The sequence below is a fragment of the Vidua macroura genome, chromosome 22 (genome assembly GCF_024509145.1).
Source record: "Vidua macroura isolate BioBank_ID:100142 chromosome 22, ASM2450914v1, whole genome shotgun sequence".
NCBI lineage: Eukaryota > Metazoa > Chordata > Aves > Passeriformes > Viduidae > Vidua > Vidua macroura.
Genome location: NC_071592.1, coordinates 2063663 through 2088039, shown reverse-complemented (window position 1 = coordinate 2088039; position 24377 = coordinate 2063663). Strand labels below are relative to the sequence as shown.

The following is a 24377-nucleotide window of genomic DNA, read 5'->3' as shown; positions in this document are numbered from 1 at the left end:
CAGGGGAGCCCAGGACGGGGAGCTCTGGCCAGAGCTGGGGCCCCACCTGACGTAGGAGACGTAGGAGCTCCACTGCAGGTAGGTGGGGATGGTCTTGAAGCTGACGAAGAAGCCCGAGAAGAGCAGCACGGGGATGGCAGTGACGGGTCCCACAAAGGTGGCCACCTGGGGAGCAGAGGCCACTGGGGGTCACGTCCCCGCCCACCTGTGGGCAGCACTTCACCCCAAATTGCCACGGGGCCCCTTGCAACTCTCCACAGAAGAGGCAAAGCCCCGCCAGACCTGCAGGGAAGTGGAAGCAGCTCCGATGAGAAGCCCGAGGGACTGGGCCACCAGGGCCGTGGCGGTGGCCAGGGCGGAGAAGAGCAGGAAGCGCGTGGCCTCGGGGGGCTGGCCCGTCATCCAGTACACGATGCTGCAGTAGGCGATGGGGCAGATCACCTGCACGGGGACAGAGACACAACAGAGGCCCTGTTGTGAATGCAGGTGAACCCGCTGGGAGGAGATGCTGATGTCTGACTCCAGCTCAAAAGGCTGAATGATTTCTTTATTAGAACTATGCTATAATTCATTAATATACTGTTTAAAGGAGATACTAAAACTACAAACCTACTTGTTCTAACTGCCATATCTAACTCACAACTCGTGACCCTCTCTGAGAGTGCAGCCACAGGTGGGTTGGGTTGGGTTGGATTGGATTGGATTGGATTGGATTGGGTTGGGTTGGATTGGATTGGGTTGGATTGGGTTGGATTGGATTGGGTTGGGTTGGGTTGGACTGGATTGGGTTGGGTTGGATTGGGTTGGGTTGGATTGGGTTGGGTTGGACTGGATTGGGTTGGGTTGGATTGGATTGGGTTGGATTGGGTTGGATTGGACTGGATTGGGTTGGATTGGGTTGGATTGGATTGGGTTGGGTTGGATTGGATTGGATTGGGTTGGATTGGATTGGGTTGGGTTGGATTGGGTTGGGTTGGATTGGATTGGCCACCAGGCTCAAACAATCCTCACCAGAATCCAACCAAGCAATCACCCCAGGTAAAAAATTCTCCAAACACATTCCACATGGGAAAAACAAGGAGCAGAAATAGAAATTGTTTTCTCTTTCTTCTCTCTGTGCTCCTCTATGAAAAATATCCCGAGAGAGACAAGAATGTGCCTGCCACAGGGCCCCACGGCCATCCCCACCCCACTGAGCTCCCTGGGGGACGAGGGACCCCTCCCTGGGGCACGGGGTTGGAACTGGCTGTGCCAAGGGTGGCACATCAGCATCAGGGTGGTGACCAAATCCATGGAAAGCTCACCTGGAAGGGCACATCTGCCATGGTCTTGGCCAGGTAATAGGCTTTGAGGCTGTACCAGTAGTTCAAGTGCTCCCTCAGGAATACGGTCATCTCCTGGGGGACTGCAGGGAAACAAGGAGTGAGCAGCCAGCAATTCCCCACCCTGGGGTGCTCCAGCCCCTCTCCCTGGTGCAGGCAGGTGGGATGCACCAGGTAACCCCCCCGCCTGCATCATGAGAGGGTGCCCAAACCTTCAGTGGGGAAAAAAAAAAAAATAATCAGTGACTGACATGGGAAATTTCCACGTGGAAAAGTCAGCTTGGGTGGGGCTTTTTGTAGATTTACACACATTTTCTCAGATTAAAAAATAAAACACTAAAATTCCAGCATTCTGCTTTGAGCTAACAAGGGTCAAATAGCCAAATTAGAGCCAAATAAAGGGCAAAACTGCAATACAGGCAAACAGAAGGCTTTCCCCTGTTCTTTAATATTTTTTTTTCTCTTCTCTCTTATTTCCCCCATTTTGCCCCATCCCTCTGGCTCCCCACCCCGTGCCCAGCACACCCACACTGCCACGCAGCTGGAGCACCCCAACAGCTGGGAGCAGCGAGGGGATTTTGGGGCAAGGAGCTCCTTACAGGTGAGGATGGTGGGCATGAGGGCGGCGAACATGAGGAAGAGCATGGAGAAGAAGAGGAAGCCGGTGTTGTTGAAGACCTTGCCCGCGTCGTTGCCGATGTGCAGGTAGAGCAGCCCGATGAGCACCCCGATGCAGATGTGGGACATGAACCGCAGGTGGGTCAGCACCTGCAGGCACAGGGGGGCTCAGCAAGGCAGGGTTGCACCCCAAAAACATCCCAAGGGAGCAGGGGACAGACTGTGGAGCTCCTTGCCGCTGCCAGCCCCCAAAGAGCCCAACCCCAAGCCCGGCCCAGCCTCCCCTGGCCTCACCGTGTCCCTTAGGATGCAGACGAAGGTTCTCTTGAAGAGGATGCAGAACTGAGTTGAGGTGCTGGTGGCAAACGTGTGGCTCTCGATGTGATCCACGTCCTGCAAGACCACGGGGGACGCGGGTCAGGTTCACACCACGGGGGACGTGGGTCAGGTTCACACCACGGGGGACGTGGGTCAGGTTCACACCACGGGGGACGTGGGTCAGGTTCACACCACGGGGCCCCCGCTGGCACGGGAGGCTCCTCTGAGCCCCACCCACCGTCCCACACGTTGGGCACGACGGATCTGCCTTGTCAGGGCTGCTCTTCTTCTCGGCCATGGTGCACATCCCATTCTGGACGGCGCGGAACAGGACGGGGTTGAGGTCCCCGTACTCCCCTGAGGCCACCTCGATGACTGTGGAGGAGGACAGGACCCCTGAGAGGTGCTGAGCCAGCCAGCACCTCACAGGAAGGGCACAGGCATCTCCCTTGGGCAACCAGGGGGCAAGCCGGGCAGCCCCCAGGGCTTGGGCACTGGGTTTGGAGCTCGCCACCCCTCTGCTGGGGTGGGGGCACTCACTGAAGTCAGCGGGGTTGTGGTATGTGGGGCAGTGGAGGCCGAGGCCCTTCAGGTAGGGGATGAGGTTGGTCACGACGCCCTTGAAGATGCACTGGCCCTGGCTCAGGATGTAGAGCTGCAAGAAAAAAACCAGACTGTGGCAGGTGCAGGGCAGCCAGGGCACTGTCACCCGCTCCTGCCCACCTCCCTGGCCCAGGGTGACGCAGGCCACCCATGCCAGACCCCGGCCACACAAGCCCCAGGTCAAATGCCTGCAGCCCACCCCTCCCACAGCCTCTCTCCTGGGTCTTGGGGCCAGAGGGACCCTGTCCCAGCCCAAACCTTGTCGAACATCTCGAAGAGCTTGGCGCTGGGCTGGTGGATGGTGCAGATGATGGTGCGCCCACCCTGAGCCAGGGAGCGCATCAGGGACACCACCTGGAAGCAGGAGGCACTGTCCAGACCGCTGTGGCCACGCAGGATGGGGTGGAGGAGACAGAGACAGCAGAGAGAGAAGGGGGGAGTTGAGAGGGGGAGAAGAACATCCTGAAGATGCCCCCACCTGCCTCCCCTTGTGGGCACCCTCCCCTCAGATCGATGCAGAAGAGCGTCAGCCCCAGGGGCACAGTCCCATCCCGCGCTCAGCTGGCCACCAGAGGGTACTGGCCACGCCAGCAGGGGCAGCCCAGCAGGGCAGGCAGCGCTGGGAGCCCTGTGGCCTCACCTGGTGGGCTCATCGAAGAACATGACGGGCGGGTTGTTGACCAGCTCCAGGGCGATGGCCAGGCGCTTGCGCTGGCCCCCCGACAGGGAGCTGGTGCGGGTGTACGAGCACTCCAGCAGCCCCAGGGCCGTCAGGATCTCATTCACCTGTCACACAGCCGAGGGTTTTCATGGACTTTCATCCCATCCCTGCCACCTCCCTTCACCCTTGCCGCCCCCTGCTCCCCTTGTCCCCATCTTGGGGAGAGCTGCGGGGGTCTGGGCCCACCCTCCTCTGCACTTACCAGTTCCTTCTTCACCTCCTGCTTCTCGCTCAGCTTCAGGTTAGCAGAGACCTGCAGGGAGAGGATGGCCGGGGGGACATGCCTGTCAGATGCAGGGAACAGAACTGGCTGCGCCATGCTTCCACCCCTGTCTGCTCAGGACGAAGGGAGCACGGACAGCAGGATTTAGTCCCCACGTCCCAGAGCCCTTGGAAATGCCCGATGTGGGCTCAGTGCCCACGAGGAGCCAGCCCACAGGATGTCCCCCCGAGCTCACCATCATGGCCTCGAGCACGGTGAGGTGTGGCAGGAGCATGTCGTCCTGCATGATGTAGCAGGACATCTTGCGGAAGGTGCGCAGGTCCCGCGGCCGCCCGTTCACCAGGATCTGCCCCTTCATGCCAGTCTCCCTGCAGGAAGGAGGTGTGGGGAATGTGGCACAGCCCTGCGCCCCCAGCCCCGCTGGCCTCCCCCAGCCTCACCTGTAGCCAGCCAGGATGTTCATTAGTGTGGATTTCCCAGCTCCCGAGGGGCCCATGATCCCAATGAGCTCCCGCTGGCAGAACTTCCCTGACAGGCATTTGAGGAGAGTCTTGTACCCTGCAGGGAGAGAGCAGCAGGGGTTTGGCTTCCCAGGGATTGCCATGCCATCCCAGCACCCGGGGCACCTCAGGACCTCCACGTGCCACGCCAGGGGCTGTGTGTGCTCCGTCAGCAGCCCCAGGGCTATGGCCACTGCAGCTGTCACCTCCAGCACGATCCCTGCCCCTGGTCCTGGGCTGATCCCACTGGTTCCCAGTGCTGAAGAAGCTCCTGCCCTGGATCACAGCAAGGACCAGGGAAATCCCCGGGTCAGGTCACGGAGCTGCTGAGGGAGATTAGCAGGCTGTGACACTGGTCCTGGCCACGTCTTCAGATGCTGATCCCTAAGGCCAGGGGGGAGGGCCAGCGCGGAGCAGGGCACCAGGGGGCAGGCAGAATTCCCAGTCCGGCTGTTGCCTTCATTGGCATTCACGCTGTGGCACCCGGCAGCAGCCACTGCTAATCAGACCTGGAATTATCTCTGCTTTAAACGCGGCTGATTAGCATTTTCTGGCAGAAGGAACATGATGTGTCGGGAGTAAGGAACAAGCACAGCCTCAGGCTCTCAGGAGCTGCCCCTGAAATGGAGCCCTGGCTGGACAGCAATGGGATAGGGGGTGATAACCCCATGGACCGAGCCTGAGCATCCCTCTAGTGGAATTGTGCCCCCTCTGTGCCCCACGGGGACAGCCGCTGTGGGGCAAGGGCAACAGAGCACTCACAGTCCCGCCTCGCTGGGGTGGCCCTGTGGCTTGTCCATCCCCAGGGAAGGTCATCCAGCACCGCCAGCCCCCCCGTTCCTCCTCTGCGCCCCTCGGGGTCAGGAACCCCGCAGCAGGAGGGGGTCCCGCGGGCAGAGGGGAGGCCAGGGGTGAGCGGGGGGCTGCGCAGGGTGGCCAGGGGCGAGCAGGGCCGGCAGCCCCCCCCCACCCCCCCCCGGCAGCGCGCACGGCTCCGCACCGCGCATGCTGCTCACGTCGGCGCCACTGCAGCTTGCGCAGCGGTTACTCACGTTCATTGACTGCCAGTAACCTCCTGCTCAGCACAGCGGGCCAGCCGCGCCTGGGGGCTGTGGCCACAGCCACCGCGACCCCCCGCCAGCCCCGCCTGAGCGGGGGGGAGAAAAGCGCCCCTCCCACCATCCCCTGGCATCCCAGGGACCCCGCGACCCCTCGGCTTGCTCCCAACTGGTCCAGCTGCCCGAGCCTTCCCCCCTCCCTCCCTGCAGGGCACTGGCCCGCTGGCAAGCAGCCGGTTCCCTCCGGGTGCTACAGCACAATCCGCCCTGGCGAGCCCGCGGCTGTGCCACGGATCCTTCTGGGATGCTTCCTCAGCATCCCGGAAAAACAGGGAGGCATCATTCCCGGCAGATGTCAGGGCTGCCTCCAGGGTGTTCCAGCGCCTCGGTTTCCCGAGCTACACGGCCTGGGGACAGGGGCAGAGCCCCATCCGGCATTCCTGGCTGGCAGAGCCCCTCACCGAGCCCTGTGACCTCGGTCCCCGCTCGTCCCCGCCTGCCTTCAGCTTCTGCAGATCAGCTCACCCTCCATCTTATCGGGCTGCCTGATTGGCATCCCATTAACTGAGAGCGCTAATTAAAGCAGACTACCACCCACCAGCCGCCATCTGCCTCCCCTCTCCCCTCCCTGAGCTCTCGGCCAGAGCTGCACACAGGGAAGGGGGCCACGGCCTCGGCTGCGCAGGGAGAGGAAATCCCCCACAAACCACACCTTCTCCTCGCCAGGCTCTGAGCTGGGGCACCCCTGGGGTCTCCTGCTGCATCCCACACAGGCGTCACACCCCGAACAGCAGTGCTGGGGAAACCCACCCCATCCATCGTACCCCAAACGGCAGTGCTGGAAAAACCCATCCCATCCATCGTACCCCAAACGGCAGTGCTGGAAAAACCCGTCCCATCCATCGTACCCCAAACGGCAGTGCTGGAAAAACCCATCCCATCCCACCCCTCCCGGCCGGCCCAGGGTATCTGTCCCGGCCAGAGGATTCCCTGGAATGCGCTCTGCCTTCCCCTGGCATTGCCCAGCACAGGCACGCAGCAACTGCTGCGGGACACGAGCCTTGCCTCCTCCTCCCACGGGCACCCAGCACAAACAACCAGCCACAAAGAGCCCCTGGCACTCGGACAGAGCGGGGTGAGGTCATGGCACGCAGAACGGGAACGCGGCGTGAGAGCCCTGCAGGTCCCCTCCCCTCCCTGCCCTTCCCCACCCGCCAGCCCCTACCTCTCTTCCTCCACCAGGATCCCTCCCGCACGGAGTAGGACAGGTCGATGAACTCGATGTTGACAGCCGAGCGCTTCGGGAGGTGGGAAAACCTCTGCGCCTCCGTGATGTGGTTCTCCACCTTCTTCAAGTGGGTGGTGAGCAGCGGGGCGTCCGGAGGGCCGGCGTGGCACACCGTGTCCTCCAGGGCGATGGAGACGCACGCGGGATCCATGCCCTTCTCCGCCATCCTGCCGCTCTGTGGGGAGCGCGCGGGGATCGGCTCGCAGCGGGCTCCCTCTTCCAGGCACTGCAGGGACCAGCCCACAGCGAGTCCTGTCTCTCCTTCTCCTGCTGGCTCCAGGCCTCGCTGTCCCGCCCGCCCAGCTGGGGCCAGCACCCACATCTGGCCGGGAGGGTGGACCCAGCCGAGCCTGCGCCCGAGGGGCTCCGGGCGAGGAACAGCAGGATTTTGTTCAGCCCCACGGTCAATAATTCATGCACCTCCTGCAGCCTGGTCCAGCTCTGCTGCCTGAGCTGCTCAGCTCCCCCAGCCCCGGGGGTCCCTGCCCCAGTCCCATTTGTCCCGGTGGGCGCAGGATGGGGGGTGGGAGAGATGATGTCCTGTCCTACGATGTCCCCAAGGACTCACCAGGAACCAGCCCTGCCCTGGCCTTAGGGAACACAGGTATGAAATCCTAAACAAGCAGATGATTCCAGCTGGTTTCTAGGACAAAGCACACCGTGCTCCTGGGGCAGAGCAGTCCTGGGTACATCAGACCCTCAGACAGTGCCTGGGGTCCCCCTGGGCTTGCTGGGAGAGCCTTAACACAACAGGGAGGGGGCCCTGCTGGTGACATTCCTTCTCTGCCTCCCTCGGCTCATAATTTCACCTTCCGGGCTCTCTGAGCACAGCCTCAGAGGCCAGGCCAGCCCTGAGCTGGGGCCATGACGCTGATACACCTGCCCCAGCCCTCCCCTGCCCGCAGTGCTCCACAGCCGGCTGCAGCACGGCCGAGCCCCGCGTGTCTCCGCTCGCCTCGGCGACTCTGCGGTGCTGGGGGATGCTGAGCGAGCAGGGTGGGGAGCGCCGGCTCTCAGCGGCTGCGAGGGGGTCGGGGATCCCCCCGGCAGCGGGAAAAGGAGCTCGGGCTGTGCCCTGCACCCATCTCGCCTCCCAGTGTGGGGTCCCACCGCCTCGCTAACCTACATTCAGCGGGGCTGCGGGCAGCGGCTCGCTGCGGCTGCGGCGCACACACACGGCCCCGGCGAGGGGCGCCGGGTGCCGGCAGCTGCGGGAGATCCCCCCAGCCCACCCCCCGCTGCAGGCAGACCCCGCTCAGGGATGGCAGGAAGCCAGCCCAGCCCCGGGGAAGGAGGGGTGGGGGTTCCCAGCCCGCGGGTCCCCTCCCAGCATCCGCGGGGTGCAGGAGCGGGGGTTCGGGGGTGGCGGTGGGGGGCAGCGGGCTCGAAGCGCCCTCGGGCTCACCTTGACTCCTCCGGCTGGGCGTTCACGGAGCGCTAAATCCCGCAAGCCGCTCTCCGCGGCTTAGCCCAGCCCCGAGGCGCGGGGTGGGGACGGGAAGGCTTTGCCCGAGGATGCTCTTCCTTCATCCCTGCTCCCCGCCGGCCCCCTCCATCCCCAGCCCCCCCGGCCCCGGCGAGGCTCTCGGCCCTCCCGCAGGCTCACCTGGCAGGGTGCGGGGCGGCGGCTCCGCTCCCGCAGCGCCCCCGCCTCGCCTCCTCCGCAGACAAAGGGGCGAAGCCCGGGGGGCCCGGCCGGGCGGGGGGCGGCTCGGTTCGGCTCGGTCCGGCTCGGTTCGGCGCTGCTGCGGTGCTCAGCGGCGGGAGCCGGGCTGGGCGCTGCCCCCGCGAGTGCCCGGCCCGGGTCTCCTCCCCATCCCTCCGCGGGGCTGGGTGGGCAGGGCGGGCGGGGGGCTCTCCGGCCCCAGCCGCGCAGTGGCTGGCAGAAGCCCCGCAGTGGCTAGCGGTAGCCCCGCAGTGGCCAGCAGCCCCCCGGGCCGGGCTGCTCGGGGGCGCCCCTCTCCGCCAGCCCCGCGGCCGGTGCTGCCGGGCGGGGACGGGCGGCAGGATGGATGGATGGGCTGCCCGGGCGGGCAGCGCTGCCAGGCAGCGAAAAATCCTCTTAAAGGGACCGGCCCTATTTCCTCTCGCTGCCTGCCAGCAGGCCCTGAGCATCCCCGAGCACACGCCCGGGGCTTGCCAGCCCTGCCTCCGCACCCCCCTGCACCCCAGTGCCGGCTCCCGTCCGCACCTGGGACACAGCCCCCGCAGCTCCTCCCTCAGCCCAAACCCCCCTGAGTGAGCCCAGCACACCCTAAAGCTGCTCCTGCCCCGCTCAGCCCTGCACAGACCCTGTGCACGCACCCCAACACGGGCACGGCGTGCTGGGGACAGCCAGCGGGGTGACAGCTGGTCACAAAGGGCCGTGGCAGGGGGGTGTCCCTTCGGGGTTTTACCCCCAGCACACCCTCCCCTGGTGCAGCTCATCCTGCAGGACCTGGATCCCCCTGTGCCTCCCCAGCACCACGCCTGGCTCCCTCCTCGCTGTTACTCACACCTCTCACCCACCACAGCACTTAAACACCACAGACATATGGAAATGAGTGGCAGCAGCAAGAGTATTAATTAAAAAACCATCTGTTGAGCCAAGGAGAGCTTTCCCCACCCCCCTGCCAGCTTAGGGCTGGGACAGATCTCGGGGCACGATCCAGGCAGAGGAGTTATCCTCCTCTGGGGAGGGCACGAGGAGTTATCCAAGGAGCCAAGCTCCTCATGGAGGTCTTCAGTCATCTTGTCATGGAGCAAAAGGCACGTGGGACTCACCCAGCTCTCTCCCAGCCCTGGGGCACTCCCCGTTAGCAGGTCCCAGCCCAGGCCTGCTCAGTGCAGTGCCAAACAGCCCTTCCTCCCTGCAGGGCGGCAGAGGGAGGGCCTGGGAATGACCTCATGGATGCTAAACCCCTTTCTGCTCGGCTGGGTCCAAGCTGGTGGCCACGAAGCAACCAGCAGCTGCTGGGGACTCATTTCAAGGTGGAAGGAAGCAGGGATGGAGCCCAGGGCCACAGGGACATTCACATCCCTCTAAACCCCAGCTGGGACCTTCCAGAAGTGGCCTTGTCCACAGCTGTGTCCCCGTGGTGGCTCACTTGCTCAGGACAGGGACACAGGGAGCCTGTCCTGGTTCTGTCGTCTGTGTTCAGGGCTGCAGGGACAGAGCAGGCAGCAGAACCTCTTTGCATGACAGGAAAACCTGTGGGATTCCCTGCAAATATATTTTTAATGACCCGTGGCTGGTCCTGCAGCACCCTCAGCAGTGCCATCGCGTGTGCCCCAGACCACCCTCTCCTTCCCTGGGGGAACGAAACTGCTTCCATGGCTGCTTCCTGAGGGGCCAGAGATGTCCTCAAGGGGCACCAAGCTGCTCCTGGCTGGAGCCAAATCTCTCCCTTTGTGGGCCCAAGCTGCTGGGAGGAGAAGCCCGTGCAGAAAGGGGCTCTCAGGGCAGAAGCACAGACAGGAAAGAGCAGGACCAGCAGGCAGCGCATGGAGCAGCCCGTGGGGAAGATTTTCCACCTGGGAGATGAGAGCTTTGCCCACTCTGCACTCCCAGGGAGGCTGCAGGGCAGTTTGATTCCTCAGCAGTGCGTGCTGCAGGCCTGGCCAGGCTGCTCTGTCCCTGCCATGGGGGCAGGAGGGAGATGCCACACTCCAGCTGGCATCAGCGAGCTCAGAGGGCAGCTCCACCTCCCAGCTCAGGGCCTGGAATTACCTGACACGGAGAAATCACACCCTGCAGCACTGAAGGACAGGTATTTTGCACCAGGCACAGGCACAGGTGCTGCCTCCCCGCTAAAAGGGGCTCTGAGCCTCCTCGGGAAGCAGCCAGGGAAATGGGTGCTGACACCACCGTCCCCAAGTCCAGCTGCAGGAAACACTCACAGATCCCAGCACCTGCTGCTCCCAGAGCATCCCCTGGCCCTGGAGAGTCTGGGATGAGCCAGCCCTGCAAGAGTGAGTCCAGAACATCTCTTCCCCTCTCAGATGACAGCCTCGGGACGGACAGAGCTTATGGAAGGAGCAGACACTGGTGAAGGGAAGCAGGACCCAGGCTGGAAGCTTCCTTCAGCACGGGGCCAGTGGCCACAGCCCCGGGTGGCCCAGCTCTACCTGGAAGAACCTGAGGAGAGCAAAGACAGCGGGTTTTGAGCTGTTTGCAGCTCCCATCTCCCAGTGCCAGCCTTCCCCACGGGCCAGCGAGCCGCAGCCGGGCAGTGCCACCCCCAGGGCTCACCGCAGGGCACGTGGCAGTCACACTCGCAGATGTCACAGCGCCGGAACCAGCGGGGCCAGCCCGAGAGTTTGGTGACACAGGCTGAGATCTTGATGCAGCCGCGGTTGAGGAAGGCTCCCAGGTGCGCCTGGCTGCCGCAGGACGAGGAGCACCGGCCGCTGATGTCCCGCTCGCTGATCTCGATGCGGCCCCGCAGGCAGATCCCTGCAGCGGCAGAGCCCATCGCGGGGGGCTCACCCGGAGCAAGGGGAGCTTGGGGACAAGGGGGCAAGGAGGGCTTGGGGACGCGCCTGCAGCCGCTGCGGGGCTACTCACGGAGGCAGGAGGGCTTGGGGGTCCAGCGGCCGTCGGACTGGCAGGCGCTGGCGGGGTCCCCCAGCAGCAGGAAGCCGGGCCGGCAGCTGTAGCGCACCACGGAGCCCACCCACCAGTCGTTCCCGTGCACCACCGAGTTAAAATCCGCCTCGGGCCGCCCGCAGTTCACTGCGGACAGGGGATGCAGCCGGGGCTGGCAGCCTGGGCAGGCTGCTGGCCACGGGGACAGCCCCAGGGGTCACCAGACCACGCTGCGGGTGCCCCAGGCTGCTGGAGGCGCTCACACGCGGGAGCGCGGCACGAAGCCCTGCAGCATCCCCAGGGATCCCCCGGCCTTCCCCCGGGCTTTACCTCTGCAGAAGGACTTGTAGCCCAGCCAGCAGCAGCTGCCGTTCCCACACTGGCTCCTCTTCAGCTCCTTGTGCCTGCCCTTGCAGCCCCCCACGCAGATGGGAGCCGTGCCAGACCAGTACGTGTCCAGGTCTCCTGGGGCCACCGGGGGCAAGGGCAGCACTGTGAGCGCTTGCCCAGCCCTCAGAGCCCCACAGGGACGTGTTGGAGCCCACAAAAGCCCATCCCAGCCCTGCCCAAGCCTTGCTGGGCTGAGGAGTGCAGCCACTCAGACCTCAGCTCCCACGCCCCCTGTGCCAAGGCTTGGTCTTGCTCCTTACTGGGCAGGACTGGTGCCAGCACTGGGGCACCCCATAGCCCCCCCCATCCCCCAAGCCCCCCGTTACCTTCTGGGTCCTGGCAGCAGGTGAGCGTGGCCAGCACGGTGAGGAAGAGGAGGCCCAGTGCCATCATCTGCCCTCCTCCCCTCGCCCCTCCAAGCCCAGACCCCTCTCTGCTCGCCCAGGAGAAAGTGAACTTGCTTTGCACACACACCCCAGGCCAGGGGATGCTGCAGGACACGGGGGGAGGGAGGAGACATTCCCTTTAATGCCAATCCTCTCCCCGGCAGATAATCTCTGGCAGATTACCCTGCCTGGACGCCGAGTTTAAAGGGACACTCCCAGCAGCCAGCCCCAAATCCAGCAGCAGGCAGCACAGCCCTGCCCTTGGAGCACGCTGGAGACAGGGCCAGGCTGGAAGTGCTGCGAACACAAACCTGGCACGGGGCCCTTCTCTCGAAGGCATCCTGAGCCCAGCTCTGCCAAGGCCAGCCCAGCTCTAACTGAGCCCAGCTCTAACTGAGCCCAGCTCTGCCAAGGTCAGTCCAGCTCTAACCTGTGGCAGGCACAGTCTTTTCTCTCTCAGGATTTTTTCATAGAGGAGCACAGAGGAAAGAAAGAGAAAACAGTTTCTATTTCTGCTCCTTGTTTTTCCCATGTGGAATGTGTTTGGAGAATTGTTTACCTGGGGTGATTGCTTGGTTGGATTCTGGTGAGGATTGTTTGAGCTGATGGCAAATCCAACCCAACCCACGTGTGGCTGGACTCTCAGAGAGGGTCACGAGTTGTGAGTTAGATTTGGTAGTTAGAACAAGTAGGTTTGTAGTTTTAGTATCTCCTTTAAACAGTATATTAATGGATTATGGCATAGTTTTAATAAAGAAATCATTCAGCCTCCTGAGCTGGAGTCAGACATCAGCATCTCCTCCCACCAGGTTCACCTGCATTCACAATGCTAACCCTGAGCCCAGCTCTGCCAAGGCCAGCCCAGCTCTAACTGAGCCCAGCTCTAACCCTGAGCCCAGCTCTGCCAAGGCCAGGCAGGGATGGGAAGGCTGGGCAAGGCAAGTGCCCAGGGCAGGAATGCTCTGCCTGGAGCAAGGAGAATCCTCCAGCAGTGTGTGCTCTCAGGGACAGCTCCTGCCTCTCCCCTGGAGGTGTTGGGATCAAGGGGTTTCCCTCAACACCCCGGAATTCCAGCAGCTTTTGCTCAGCTGCTCGAGAGGGAGCAATGGGGAAAAGTCAGTGCCCAGCCAAGAGCAGCAAGGTGCCTCCCTGTGTCCCCCATGGCACATCACCTCCACGCACAGGGCAAGGAGGGCCTAAATGGCACTCCAGGGACCCCAAATTCACCCTGTCCTTGTCCAGTCACTCAAATTCACCCTGTCACTTGTCCAGCTGGCTCTGCTCACAAGCCCAGGCTACGCCCTGTGTTCAAACAAGGCCTGAGCAGGCAGCAGACAGCCCTGGGGAGGCAGCAAAACTCAGCCCCACGGCAGCAACACGAGTGCCAGAGCTAACCCCGGCCTTGCAGTGCCACCTCAGGGGAGCAGCACGCTCCAGTGCCAGCTGCACAGCGCCAGGAGAGCCTGGCAGCTCCTCGGTGCCCACCTCCCACGCTGCAGGCTGCACTGTCCCCGTGCCATCCTCCCACCACAGCACGGCTGGCAGGGGTAGGGCTGAGCAGAAAAACACAGCAGACGCTGCTGGGCCTGGCAGCCTGATGTTTATTTGTCTTGCCAAAGTACACTTTGCTCAGCCAGGAGCCCAAACCCCAATGTGGGGAGGACACCCAGGGGATGCCAAAAGCAGCAAGAAGCTCCCAATGTCCCAGTGCTGCACTGGCCTGCAAGCGACAGCAGCTCCAGCACTGTCCTCATAGAGATCAGGGCTGTTATGGGATCAGGGAGGCAAACACCAGCAGCAGGTGAGACAGGAAATGTGTGCAGGAAGTGCTGATGAAGGCATGACACCCTCTGGAGAAGGCATGGATGGGGCAGGACAGGCCTGCCAAGGGCCACACATGTTCCCAGGGAAGAGGCTTCAGCACCAGAGTGTGCCCCACACACCATCCTGCCTGGGGAACAGGCTCAGAAGGGCACAGCTGGTGACCACTCCACCCTGCCAGGCTGAGGCCAAACCTCCCAGAAGGGTGGGACAAGCTTGACAGGCCCCAGCCTCCAAAAGGAGGAGGCAGAAGGCTCTTTCCAGCTCAGATCACTTGATTCACTCCTGGGACATCTGTCCCTCCCCTCTCACCTGCTGAGCAGAACCAGCAGCCAGCGAGGCTGGGCTGAAGACAAGCCCAGCCCTCTCCCCAAGCACTCCTCCAGCAGCACATCCCCAGGAGGCTGAAGTTCTCCTCCTGCAGAGAGGCAGCCCCTCACAGGATCTGGATGCCCAGCTCCTCAGCTGTTTTCTGCAGCCTGTCCATGACGTTCTCCTCCTGCTCCACGGCCTGGGCTGCTGTGCCCTGCTGCTCCGAGGCCGTGCTGGCCATCACGTAATAGACAGTCTCACTCTGGCCCTGCTCGTTGGTCCTGTTCACCACACGGATGATGGGGTTGCTGGTGCTGCTGGCTCCTTGCTCTGAGGAGGAGGAGGAGGAGGCAGCTCCTGGGAAGGGGCTCGGCCGTGCTGGCTCAGGGCTGGCAGCAGAGCACAGGGCTGGGGGCACGGGCAGCTCTGCTGTGCTGTTCTCTGCCGGGGCAGGGTTTGCTGGAGGCTCCAGAAGGATGCCCTGCAGGTTGCCCTCGCCCTCAGGCAGCACCACGCACTCGCTGGAGCCATCCAGAGCCTCCCCACGCTTCTCCCTGTCCTTGAGCAGCTGCTCTGTGAGCTCCACGCTCTCGTAGCGCACCAGCTGCAGCCTCATGTAGCCATCCTCGTGCTCCCTGTACCTGGGCACAGACAGGAGGGGTCAGCCAGGCACATCCCCCTTCCCAGGAGATGGGCAACAGCCAGGAAAGGGCACAACAGCCAAGGTTTCAGTCCCCGTGCTGCACAGGTGGTGTTTCAGCCTCTACCCCCAAAGGCACACCCATGTGGCAGCTTCTGAGCTTTGTGCCAGGCTCAATCCCCTCCCCAGCCCATCTCCTTCCACCACTCTGTTCCACTGGGAGCATTTCAAGTCCATCCCCTTCCCCTCCCACCTTTCAGGCTCTGGAAACACTTTGGAGTTTCCTCCAAAGAAAGCAGAAGCTCCTGTGCCAAGATTGATCTCTCTAGAGGGGGACACCTGGAGCTGGCCCCTGCCAAGCTCAGAAGTGTCCCACCAGAGGCAGCAGTGGTGGCACCACTGCCCTGGAGCTGCCAGGCTCAGATCCCACTGAACACTGACTGCCCAGTGCCTCCCAGCCACTGGGAAAAGGGTCTTGAACACATTTACACACATCAGAGCCCAGGCACTGCCAGCACAACGCAGGATGCAGCTCCAGCTGTGTCCTGCACTGGAGAGGAGGCACTGAGGAGCTAAAGGCGAGCAGTACCTGAAGCGAGGATGTCCCGAGGGCCATTTGAACTGGTGCTTCTTCCTGAGGTGGACAGTGAGGTTGTTCCCCCGTGTGAAGCACTTGTCACACACGTGGCACTTGTACCGGGGCTCGGAGTCACCCTGAGGGACACAGAGAGCGACGTCAGCACCCCAGCAGGGACAGAAAGCTCCAAAAAGATTGACTGGGGCACCACGAGCAATGCAAGCTCTGCTGCCTTCCCACCTCGTGGACCTTCCTGTAGTGCAGTTTGATGGAGCAGAGGGACCGTGCAGAGAAGCTGCAGGCCTCGAACTCGCAGCGATACGCCGGCTCCTTGCTGTGCGTGTCCAGGTGCTTCCGCAGGTCAATGAGGTTCTTGCAGCTGGAAGCACAAGGTGAGGGAACAGAGCTGCAGCACACACACACACACACACACACACACACACACACACACACAGGCCTCTGGCAGGTCTGGGGAGCGGGCCAGCCCTGGCCCTCACCTGTAGTCACAGTAGTCACACTTGAAGGGGCGCTCCTCGCTGTGCCGGAAGCGGATGTGGTTGCGCAGCGAGGAGGGCAGCGGGCAGGTCATGTCACACAGGGGGCACTTGTAGTGGTTCACTGGGCCAAAAACGGGGAGTAAACGTCACCCCAGAGCAGGGCAGAGCACGCAGCCCACGGGGGCTGAGCTGGGAGCAGGGCCCTTCACTCACCGTGGTTCCTCATGTGGTCACGGAGCAGCCTCTCCGTGGCAAACCTCTTGGAGCAGTGGGAGCACTGGAACCTCTGCTCTGCACCAGGGAGGGCACAGGAGACACCAGGGCAGGGAGAAGAGCACAGAGAGCAGTGAGGAGAGGTGTTCCAGGGGGATGGAAACCCTGGTGGGCAGCCCTGGGTCCCCACAGGAGGAACAGCCTCCATCCTGCCTCTGCCAGGAGACACTTCCCAGAGGACACGGCCTGCAGCTGGGCCAGGGGAGGTTCAGGTGGGACATCACGAGGAATTTCTTCATGGAAAGAGTGATCAGATGCTGGAAGGGGCTGCCCAGGGAGGTGGGAGAATCCCTACCCCTGGTCAGGACATGGCTGGCTGACAAGGTGAGGATCAACCAGGCTGGACTCAATCTCAGAGGGTCTTTTCCAATCGAAATGATTCTGGAATTCTGTGGCTGCCACCACTCAGCAGACAAGCCAGGCTGTTCCAAGCACACCCTGCCCTTGGCTCACAGGCTGCAGACAGCTCCAGCCACCCAAACATCCCAGCCCAGGACCCCCCCAGCCCCTCCCTGCCCCCGGGGCTTACGGTCCAGGGCGGTCTGGCGGCGGATGTGGTCGAAGAACTTGGTGTTGTTGGCAAACATCCCCCCACAGGTGGGACAGGCCACCACCTTCTCCTGCGTGTGGCTGCGCAGGTGCTCCCGCAGTTTGCAGCGGCCCTTGAAGCTGCAGTTGCAGTCTGGGGAGGGACAGCACAGCTGAGAGCCCTCCCAAGGGACACAGCCTCACTGAACAGCAGCTTCCTCGTCCTGTTTTGGCCAGCAAGGCTCCAAAATCCCCACAGGGCAGGGTGAGATCAGTGTGGCCCCCACAAGCAGTTAAGGCAATTGCACAAACACGGGAGAAATGAATGAAAAAAAATCGAAGTAAAAAATAAATCAGCTTTTCTCCAAGGTACTGATTACACATAAATAGGAAGTTCTGTACTAAGCACTCAGCTGGATTCCCCGAACTTCTGCAGGAATATTTCACGGTCAAAACCATGAAATTTGAAAACCTATTTTTGAAGGCCAAGAGGCTCCCTGAAACCTGTTCCCCTGTACGTGTTTGCCACCCAGCCCAAAGCTCTCAGGAGAGGCCCTGCAGGCTCCCACGAACCTTTCCAGCCACAGAGCAGCACGTGGTTCTCCTTCCCTGCCGCCTTGTACTCGGAGCAGAAGCTGTGATCCTCCACGTGCCGGTAGAACCACTCGGGGTTGTCAAACGACCTCTGAGGGGGGCAAGGACACACAGGACAGGGTGAGAGAGACCAGAACAAGCCCAGATGCTCCCACACAGCTCCAGACAGAGCCTGCAGCTGTGCAGGTGAGCTGCAGCACTGTCAGGGTCTGCTTTGCTTGGAATGACCCCCAAATTGTAAAAGTCCTTGTTCCCCAGCCCGGCAGCCGAAGAAGAGGTCTGGAATGTGTGAGGTGGAGGTTTCAAGGTTGTTTATTCTCTCTTATCTGTAACATTCTCTGTCTGACCTGCCCAGGTCTGTCCAGTACAGAAGCCATGGCAGTCTGCCTCTGCCTCGGGCGGCTCCCACATGATAAACTCAAAATTACACATTGCCTGTTTACAGATCTGTGCCAATGCCCACCACCCGTGTCAGACAGGGAATCTCTGCCTTCAACAACAGAAAAGTGTCACCAGCACAGCAGGACATGGAGGGCAAGACAGAGGAGAAAAAGGCCAGGACACGCCCAGATTCCTCCATCTTGTCCCCTTGAACCCCATTCTAAAAACCCCAAAATTCCACTTTTCCACCCTGTGTCAATTCCCCTATTACACCACTGAAACCCTTGTGGTTTGTAATTCCTCACACAGAGTTGGCAGCTTTTCCCACGGGCTAAAATCAAAGCCACAGGTGTTTCTGACTCGGTGCCAAGGTCCCTGAGCCCCCTCCAGGGTGTGGAGCCACAGGGATGTGCTGGGCTCCCTCCCCTTGCCCACGCAGCGCCGCGCCGTCACCTCGCAGTACTCCCAGAGGCACAGGAAGTTCTCCTGGATCTCGGGGATGATGTTGCGGCTCTGCAGGTCCAGCTGGCAGTGGCTGACGTCCGCCTGGCCCTGCAGGGCCCGCAGCCCCCACTGCTTCAGCTTGGTGTGGTAGCAGTGGAAGTAGACGTGGCGCACCAGGTCGGCCGAGCTCTCCGGGGAGCAGAAGCCACAGTCCTGCCACAGGCACGTGTATTCCTCTGGGACACGGACAGACAGACAGACAGAGGGCTCCTCAGGGACACAGACAGAGAGAGGGCTCCTCTGAGACAGACAGACAGACAGACAGACAGAGGGCTCCTCAGGGACACACAGATAGACAGAGGGCTCCTCTGAGACAGACAGACAGACAGAGAGAGGGCTCCTCAGGGACACACAGACAGACAGACAGAGGGCTCCTCAGGGACAGACAGACAGACAGAGGGCTCCTCTGAGACAGACAGACAGAGAGCTCCTCAGGGACAGACGGACAGAGAGAGAGCTCCTGTGGAACACGGACAGACAGACAGACAGAGAGCTCCTCAGGGACACACAGACAGACAGAGAGAGCTCCTCTGGGACAGACAGACAGACAGAGGGCTCCTCAGGGACAGACAGATAGAGAGAGCTCCTCTGGGACAGACAGACAGACAGACAGAGGGCTCCTCAGGGACAGACAGACAGACAGAGAGAGAGCTCCTCTGGAACACGGACAGACAGACAGACGGACAGACAGACGGACAGACAGACGGACAGCTGCTCTAGAACACAGACAGACATACGGACGGACAGAGAGCTCCTCTGGGACACAGACAGACAGACGGACACCTCTCGCAGGTCTCTCCCAGCCCCTCCGCTCAGGCCGCGCCGCGGGCGCACTGCACGAACCGCAGCCGCGCCCTCCCGAGGCGCCGGCCCAGCCCCGCTCGGGGCACAGGGGCCGGGGCCGGCGGCTTTCCCTGCCCGCAAACCGCGCCCTGAGCTCGGCTGGAGAAGCGCTCCCAGCCCGCCGAGTCCCAGCCGGGCCCCGTGCCCAGCCCAGCGCTCTGAGCGCCACCTCCGGCCCTTCCTGCAGGGCTGGGCACCGCCACCCTGCCCGGGCAGCCGCTGCCGAGGCCTGGCCACGCTTTCCGTGGGGAAATTCCCCCTCGCCCCCCGGCGATACCTCCCTCGTGCTGCTGTTCCCCGGGAGCACAGCCCGAACCCCCTCCCGGGGCCGTCCCCTCCTCTCAGGGGCTCTCAGAGCCACGGGAACCCCCCCCCGAGCCTCCTTTGGCAGCGCCTCACCCAGAGGGTCCATCTGGCCGCGGGGCTCGCCAGGGAGGTGCCGCCGCAGGTGCTGCGCCATGTGCCCGCAGAACTCCTCCATCCCCGAGGCCGCGAAGGAGCACCGCTGCCACTCGCACTGCAGCACCACGGCCGCCTTGCCGCCTCCGCGGCCGGGCGGCATGGCCGCGCTCCTGCAGGGCTCCCGTGCCCGGCCCCGAACCGGCCCCGAGCGCGGCGGGGCCCGCGGCCTTCGGGGAGAGCGGGCCCGCCGCCCGCCTCCGCCCCGCGGGGGGCCCCGGGACGCGGCGCACCGCGCCCGCCCGCCCCGCCAATCAGCGCGCAGGAACCCGCCGCCTGCGCGCGGCGGCCGGGCGGCCCCGCCGGGCAGCGGCGCCGCGGCACAAAGGTTCCCAGGCTCCTTAGGATAACGGCGGAGGGAATTCCCGGAATTCCCGGAATTCCCGGGCGGGGCTGGGAAAAGGCCGGGCACGGGAGCCGGGAGCGCTCCTCACTCTCTGGCTGCCTGTGAAAAATGCGTATTTTATGACTGGCTTTACGCAGATGTTACAATGAACATTGTATGTGTAATGTTGGAAAGTTATGCTGTGTTAATTCTCTCCAGTCGTGTGTTGAATGTATTTTTAGGTTATAACACAATGTTAAAATAGAAACTCTGCGATGTAAGATACTTTTTAACCAGCTCAAGAAAGGGATGAGATAATCAAGAAACTCTTCACACGGAGATAACAGCCACAGGGCACATAAAGAGTTACAGCTCCTTATCAGAAAAGACAAACGTTCTTCCACCTCCTCTCCGTCTTTATGGAACCACCAGAGTTAAGGGGAAGAAGTCGAAAAAAACAAGAAAAATTCTTAATTTGCAAGGAATTGATGCATCTTGTATGAGATATATGAATATGCAACAGGCTGTTGCTTTTAAGGTGATTCCTTTGTTCACAAGGCATGCTTGTGGTGGATTAAGTGCCCGAGAGCATCTGGACATCCGTAATTCTTTGTTCTTTATTGTCTTGTAATTGTCCCAACTCTCAATTTTTATTGCTCTAATTTTATTACTATTTTATAACCATTTTATTAGCATTAAACCTTTATAAAAACTTTTTAAAAACCCAAGTGATTGGCGTTTTCTCACATTCCGGAGCCATCCCGCGCTTCAACAAGCCCTGACGCTGCAAAATCCATCCCTGCACTGGTTCCTCCAAGGGGGAGCACCAACCCCGCCACTTCTGCAGCTCTTTGCTGTCAGACAAAGCAACAAAAATTCCAAATTCCCTCTTCTCCTTTATCAGCTAAATGCACATTGACTGCCCCACCTGCTGCCCCGGGCTCTTTGGCACACAGAGCACAGCCCCAGTCCCCGGAGTGTGCTTTGGCACAGGAAAATGCCCTTTAAAAAGGGCTTGAAAGGGCTTGAAACCCTTTAAAAAGGGTCTGAAAACCCTTTTATAAAGGGGTTTTAAGGGTCTAAACCCCTTTTAAAAGGGTTTTTAAGGGTTTAAAACCCCCTTTAAAGGGTTTCTAAGGGTTTAAACCTCTTTTAGAAAAGGCTTGAAAGGGTTTAAACCCCTTTTAGAAAGGGTTTTAAAGGGTTTAAACCCTTTTAAAAAGAGGTTTGAACGGGTTTAAATCCCTTTTAAAAGGGTTGCTAAGGGTTTAAACCCCTTTTAAAAGAGGTTTGTAAGGGTTTAAACCCCTTTTAAAAGGGTTTCTAAGGGTTTAAACCCCTTTTTAAAAAGGGTTTGAAAGGGTTTAAACCCCTTTTAGAAAGGGTTTGAAAGGGTTTAAACCCCCTTTAGAAAGGGTTTCTAAGGGTTTAAACCCCTTTTAGAAACGCTCTGAAAGGGTTTAAACCCCTTTTAAAAGGGTTTTAAAAGGGCTTAAACTCATTTTAGAAAGGGTTTGTGAGGGTTTAAACCCCTTTTAAAAGGGTTTGGAAGGGTTTAAACCCCTTTTAAAGAGTTTTGAAGGGTTTAAACCCCTTTTAAAAGGGTTTGTGAGGGTTTAAACCCCTTTTAAAGGGTTTTTAAGGGTTTAAATCCCTTTTAGAAAGGGTTTGGAAGGGTTTAAACCCCTTTTAAAAGGGTTTGTGAGGGTTTAAACCCCTTTTAAAAAGGGTTTGGAAGGGTTCAAACCCCTTTTAAAAGGGTTTGGAAGGGTTTAAACCCCTTTTAAAGAGTTTTGAAGGGTTTTAAACCCCTTTTAAAAGGGTTTGTGAGGGTTTAAACCCCTTTTAAAAGGGTTTGAAGGGGTTCAAACCCCTTTTTGAAAGGGGCTGCACAGAACGTGCCCAGAGTGTGCCGTGCCAGGACACAGCAGCTCCTGCCAATCCCACCACAGCCCCAGCTGTGCCCCGACATGAATGGAAAGCACGTGCCCAAACCCACCAGAGGGCCCAGAAAATGTGGGGGTGATGATTTTTGAAAAGAAAACACCAGGTAAGAGCTTTTCATCGCAAAGAAGCCTGGCTGAGCTTTTGTTCTCTCTCTGTTTCCAATGGATGGATCCTTGCTTTTTGCACCATAAAATGTGTCCTGCATCCTTAAATAAACAGGGATGGATCCTTGCTTTTGCACCATAAAACATGTCCTGCATCATTAAATAAAACAGGATCAACCCTTTCTTTTTGCATCATTAAATGTGTCCTGCATCATTAAATAAAATGGGATCAACCCTTTCATTTTGCACCATAAAACATGTCCTGCATCATTAAATAAAACAGGATCAACCCTTTATTTTTGCACCATTAAATGTGTCCTGCATCCTTAAATAAAACAGGATCAACCCTTTCTTTTTACACCATTAAACTTGTGCTGCATCACTAAATAAAATGGGATCAACCCTTTCTTTTTGCATCATTAAACTTGTGTCCTGCATCATTAAATAAAATGGGATCAACCCTTTCTTTTTGCACCATAAAACATGTCCAGCATCCTTAAATAAAATAGGATCAACCCTTTCTTTTTACACCATTAAATGTGTCCTGCATCATTAAATAAAACGGGATCAACCCTTTCTTTTTGCCCCATTAAATGTGTCCTGCATCATTAAATAAAATGATGGGATGGAGCCTTGCTTTTGCCCCATAAAACATGTCCTGCATCCTTAAATAAAATAGGATCAACCCTTTCTTTTTACACCATTAAATGTGTCCTGCATCCTTAAATAAAATGTGATCAACCCTTTCTTTTTGCACCATAAAACGTGTCCTGCATCATTAAATAAAATGGGATCAACCCTTTCTTTTTGCCTCATAAATTGTGTCCTGCATCATTAAATAAAATGGGATCAACCCTTTATTTTTGCCCCATAAAATATGTCCTGCATCACTAAATAAAATGGGATCAATCCTTTCTTTTTACACCATTAAACTTGTGCTGCATCATTAAATAAAATGGGATGGATCCTTTGCTTTTGCACCATAAAACGTGTCCTGCATGCTTAAATAAAACGGGATCAACCCTTTCTTTTTGCCCCATAAAATATGTCCTGCATCACTAAATAAAATGGGATCAATCCTTTCTTTTTGCACCATAAAACGTGTCCTGCATCATTAAATAAACAGGATCAACCCTTTATTTTTGCTCCATAAAATATGTCCTGCATCACTAAATAAAATGGATCAATCCTTTCTTTTGCACCATAAAACATGTCCTGCATCACTAATAAAACAGGATCAACCCTTTTTTTTTTTACACCATTACATGTGTCCTGCATCATTAAATAAAATGGGATAGATCCTTTGCTTTTGCACCATAAAACGTGTACTGCATGCTTAATAAAACAGGATCAACCCTTTCTTTTTACACCATAAAATGTGTCCTGCATCACTAAATAAAATGGGATCAACCCTTTCTTTTGCACCATAAAACGTGTCCTGCATCATTAAATAAAATGATGGATGGAGCCTTGCTTTGCACCATAAAACGTGTCCTGCATCCTTCCTTATCAAGCGACAGAAGGAACCCCGGTGCTGGGCAGGGCCCTGGAAGGAGCAGGAGGGCGGGGCAGGGTTTTTCCTGATGGCCCCACGAGCTGGCAGCAGACTCCAGCGGGAGGGAGATTGAATTAGGAGCAGCAGCCCGGCGCCAGGCTGCTCCTGGCCCTGGGACGGGGCCAGCCCGCCTGCTGGACACCAGGGATCCTCTGCGCCAGCCCCGCCGCAGGGAAAGGCAAACAGCAAGGTGGGGAGGGCTCAAAGCAGGATTGCAGCGGGGGAAAAGGGTGTAAAGGCTTTTAATTCCGTGGGTTGGGATTGGTGCCTTAGGATTTTTATATTTTTCATCTATTTGTAATCCCGCAATTCCTGCAGTTCTGGAGTGTGTAACTCCAAACCCCACACCCAGTGTGAGCTGCTGCTTCCCCATTTGGGGCAGACACAACAATTCCTCTCCAGGCCTGGCAATCAAGGACCCCTCACTGCCTCAGGCCAGAGATGGAAACAAAAGTGAGTTGGGGAGCAAACTTGGGGTAAATGACTTCATTAGCTAGAAGCTGTAATTGTCAGATTCACCCCAATATGCAAATGAACCAAACTTATAAAAGTGTGAAACCCGTGACCAAATATCCATTTTTGGGTGGGTTTTGTCTGCCCTAAATGTACCTGAAGGCCCTTCAATAAACAGAACTGCTTTTTATTTCCCTCATTCTGTCTGGCCTCTGCTTTTAGGTAGCCCCAAAAGGCATCAGGAAATTGCACAACCAAGGTCTTGCTGCCCACAGAGGAGTGGCCACGGCAGTTGTGGCCACCAGAACCTTTAGTGTGGCTCAGGACTCCTTCCCTTCCCTTCCCTTCCCTTCCCTTCCCTTCCTCCCTTCCCTTCCCTTCCCTTCCCTTCCCTTCCCTTCCCTTCCCTTCCCTTCCCTTCCCGTTCCCTTCCCTTCCCTTCCCTTCCCTTCCCTTCCCTTCCCTTCCCTTCCCTTCCCTTCCCTTCCCTTCCCTTCCCTTCCCTTCCCTTCCCTTCCCTTCCCTTCCCTTCCCTTCCCTTCCCTTCCCTTCCTTCCCTTCCCTTCCCTT

The 24377-nt window shown here is 59.0% G+C and overlaps 3 protein-coding genes across 5 annotated transcripts in view; all 3 read right to left on the bottom strand.

Annotated features, from left to right (window-relative positions):
* Nucleotides 1–8633, bottom strand: part of ABCG4 (ATP binding cassette subfamily G member 4) — a 149958-nt gene extending 141325 nt beyond the window's left edge. Inside the window, exons 1-14 of one of the 2 annotated variants that reach the window (XM_053996978.1) lie at nucleotides 8258–8633; nucleotides 6589–6826; nucleotides 4246–4363; nucleotides 4041–4173; nucleotides 3785–3835; nucleotides 3502–3647; nucleotides 3120–3243; nucleotides 2799–2913; nucleotides 2497–2633; nucleotides 2235–2333; nucleotides 1922–2090; nucleotides 1305–1405; nucleotides 283–441; nucleotides 47–165 (exon numbers count right to left, since the gene is read on the bottom strand). In XM_053996978.1, the coding sequence (XP_053852953.1) occupies nucleotides 47–165; nucleotides 283–441; nucleotides 1305–1405; nucleotides 1922–2090; nucleotides 2235–2333; nucleotides 2497–2633; nucleotides 2799–2913; nucleotides 3120–3243; nucleotides 3502–3647; nucleotides 3785–3835; nucleotides 4041–4173; nucleotides 4246–4363; nucleotides 6589–6817 (1700 nt within the window). In that variant the 5' untranslated portion in view covers nucleotides 6818–6826; nucleotides 8258–8633. Of the gene's footprint in view, nucleotides 1–46; nucleotides 166–282; nucleotides 442–1304; nucleotides 1406–1921; nucleotides 2091–2234; nucleotides 2334–2496; nucleotides 2634–2798; nucleotides 2914–3119; nucleotides 3244–3501; nucleotides 3648–3784; nucleotides 3836–4040; nucleotides 4174–4245; nucleotides 4364–6588; nucleotides 6854–8257 lie in introns of those variants that run through there. The other variant, XM_053996979.1, reaches the window with a different exon arrangement.
* A 2556-nt stretch (nucleotides 8634–11189) lies between these two features.
* Nucleotides 11190–12233, bottom strand: LOC128817933 (CUB and sushi domain-containing protein 3-like). Its single transcript, XM_053996837.1, has 3 exons — nucleotides 11935–12233; nucleotides 11549–11683; nucleotides 11190–11365 (listed from the first exon to the last, which is right to left on the bottom strand). The coding sequence occupies exons 1-3, from the start codon at nucleotides 11999–12001 to the stop codon at nucleotides 11190–11192; spliced, it is 378 nt and encodes a 125-aa protein (XP_053852812.1). The 5' UTR covers nucleotides 12002–12233.
* A 1342-nt stretch (nucleotides 12234–13575) lies between these two features.
* Nucleotides 13576–19605, bottom strand: HINFP (histone H4 transcription factor). Of its 2 annotated transcripts, none has more exons than XM_053997082.1 (9): nucleotides 19332–19605; nucleotides 18071–18328; nucleotides 17216–17327; nucleotides 16644–16796; nucleotides 16055–16132; nucleotides 15842–15962; nucleotides 15585–15723; nucleotides 15357–15481; nucleotides 13576–14768 (listed from the first exon to the last, which is right to left on the bottom strand). In XM_053997082.1, exons 1-9 carry the CDS (start codon nucleotides 19524–19526, stop codon nucleotides 14252–14254), a joined length of 1698 nt encoding a protein of 565 aa, XP_053853057.1. In that variant the 5' UTR covers nucleotides 19527–19605; the 3' UTR covers nucleotides 13576–14251. The 2 variants fall into 2 exon arrangements, with proteins under 2 accessions (XP_053853057.1, XP_053853056.1); XM_053997081.1 differs by having other exon boundaries at nucleotides 18071–18297; nucleotides 19364–19604.
* Nucleotides 19606–24377: the final 4772 nt, after the last annotated feature.

Bases quoted from the DNA above. Each gene is read 5' to 3' on its own strand.
- LOC128817933 (XM_053996837.1), bottom strand. From the start codon at position 12,001: ATGATGGCACTGGGCCTCCTCTTCCTCACCGTGCTGGCCACGCTCACC. The intron at 11,684-11,934 runs GTAACGGGGGGC...CGGTGGCCCCAG, and splicing joins CTGCTGCCAGGACCCAGAAG to GAGACCTGGACACGTACTGG. The intron at 11,366-11,548 runs GTAAAGCCCGGG...CCCTGTCCGCAG, and splicing joins CTACAAGTCCTTCTGCAGAG to TGAACTGCGGGCGGCCCGAG.
- HINFP (XM_053997082.1), bottom strand. From the start codon at position 19,526: ATGCCGCCCGGCCGCGGAGGCGGCAAGGCGGCCGTGGTGCTGCAGTGC. The intron at 17,328-18,070 runs GTGACGGCGCGG...TGCCCCCCTCAG, and splicing joins GCCTCTGGGAGTACTGCGAG to AGGTCGTTTGACAACCCCGA. The intron at 14,769-15,356 runs GTACTGCTCGCC...GTCTGTGCCCAG, and splicing joins TCGGGACATCCTCGCTTCAG to GTACAGGGAGCACGAGGATG.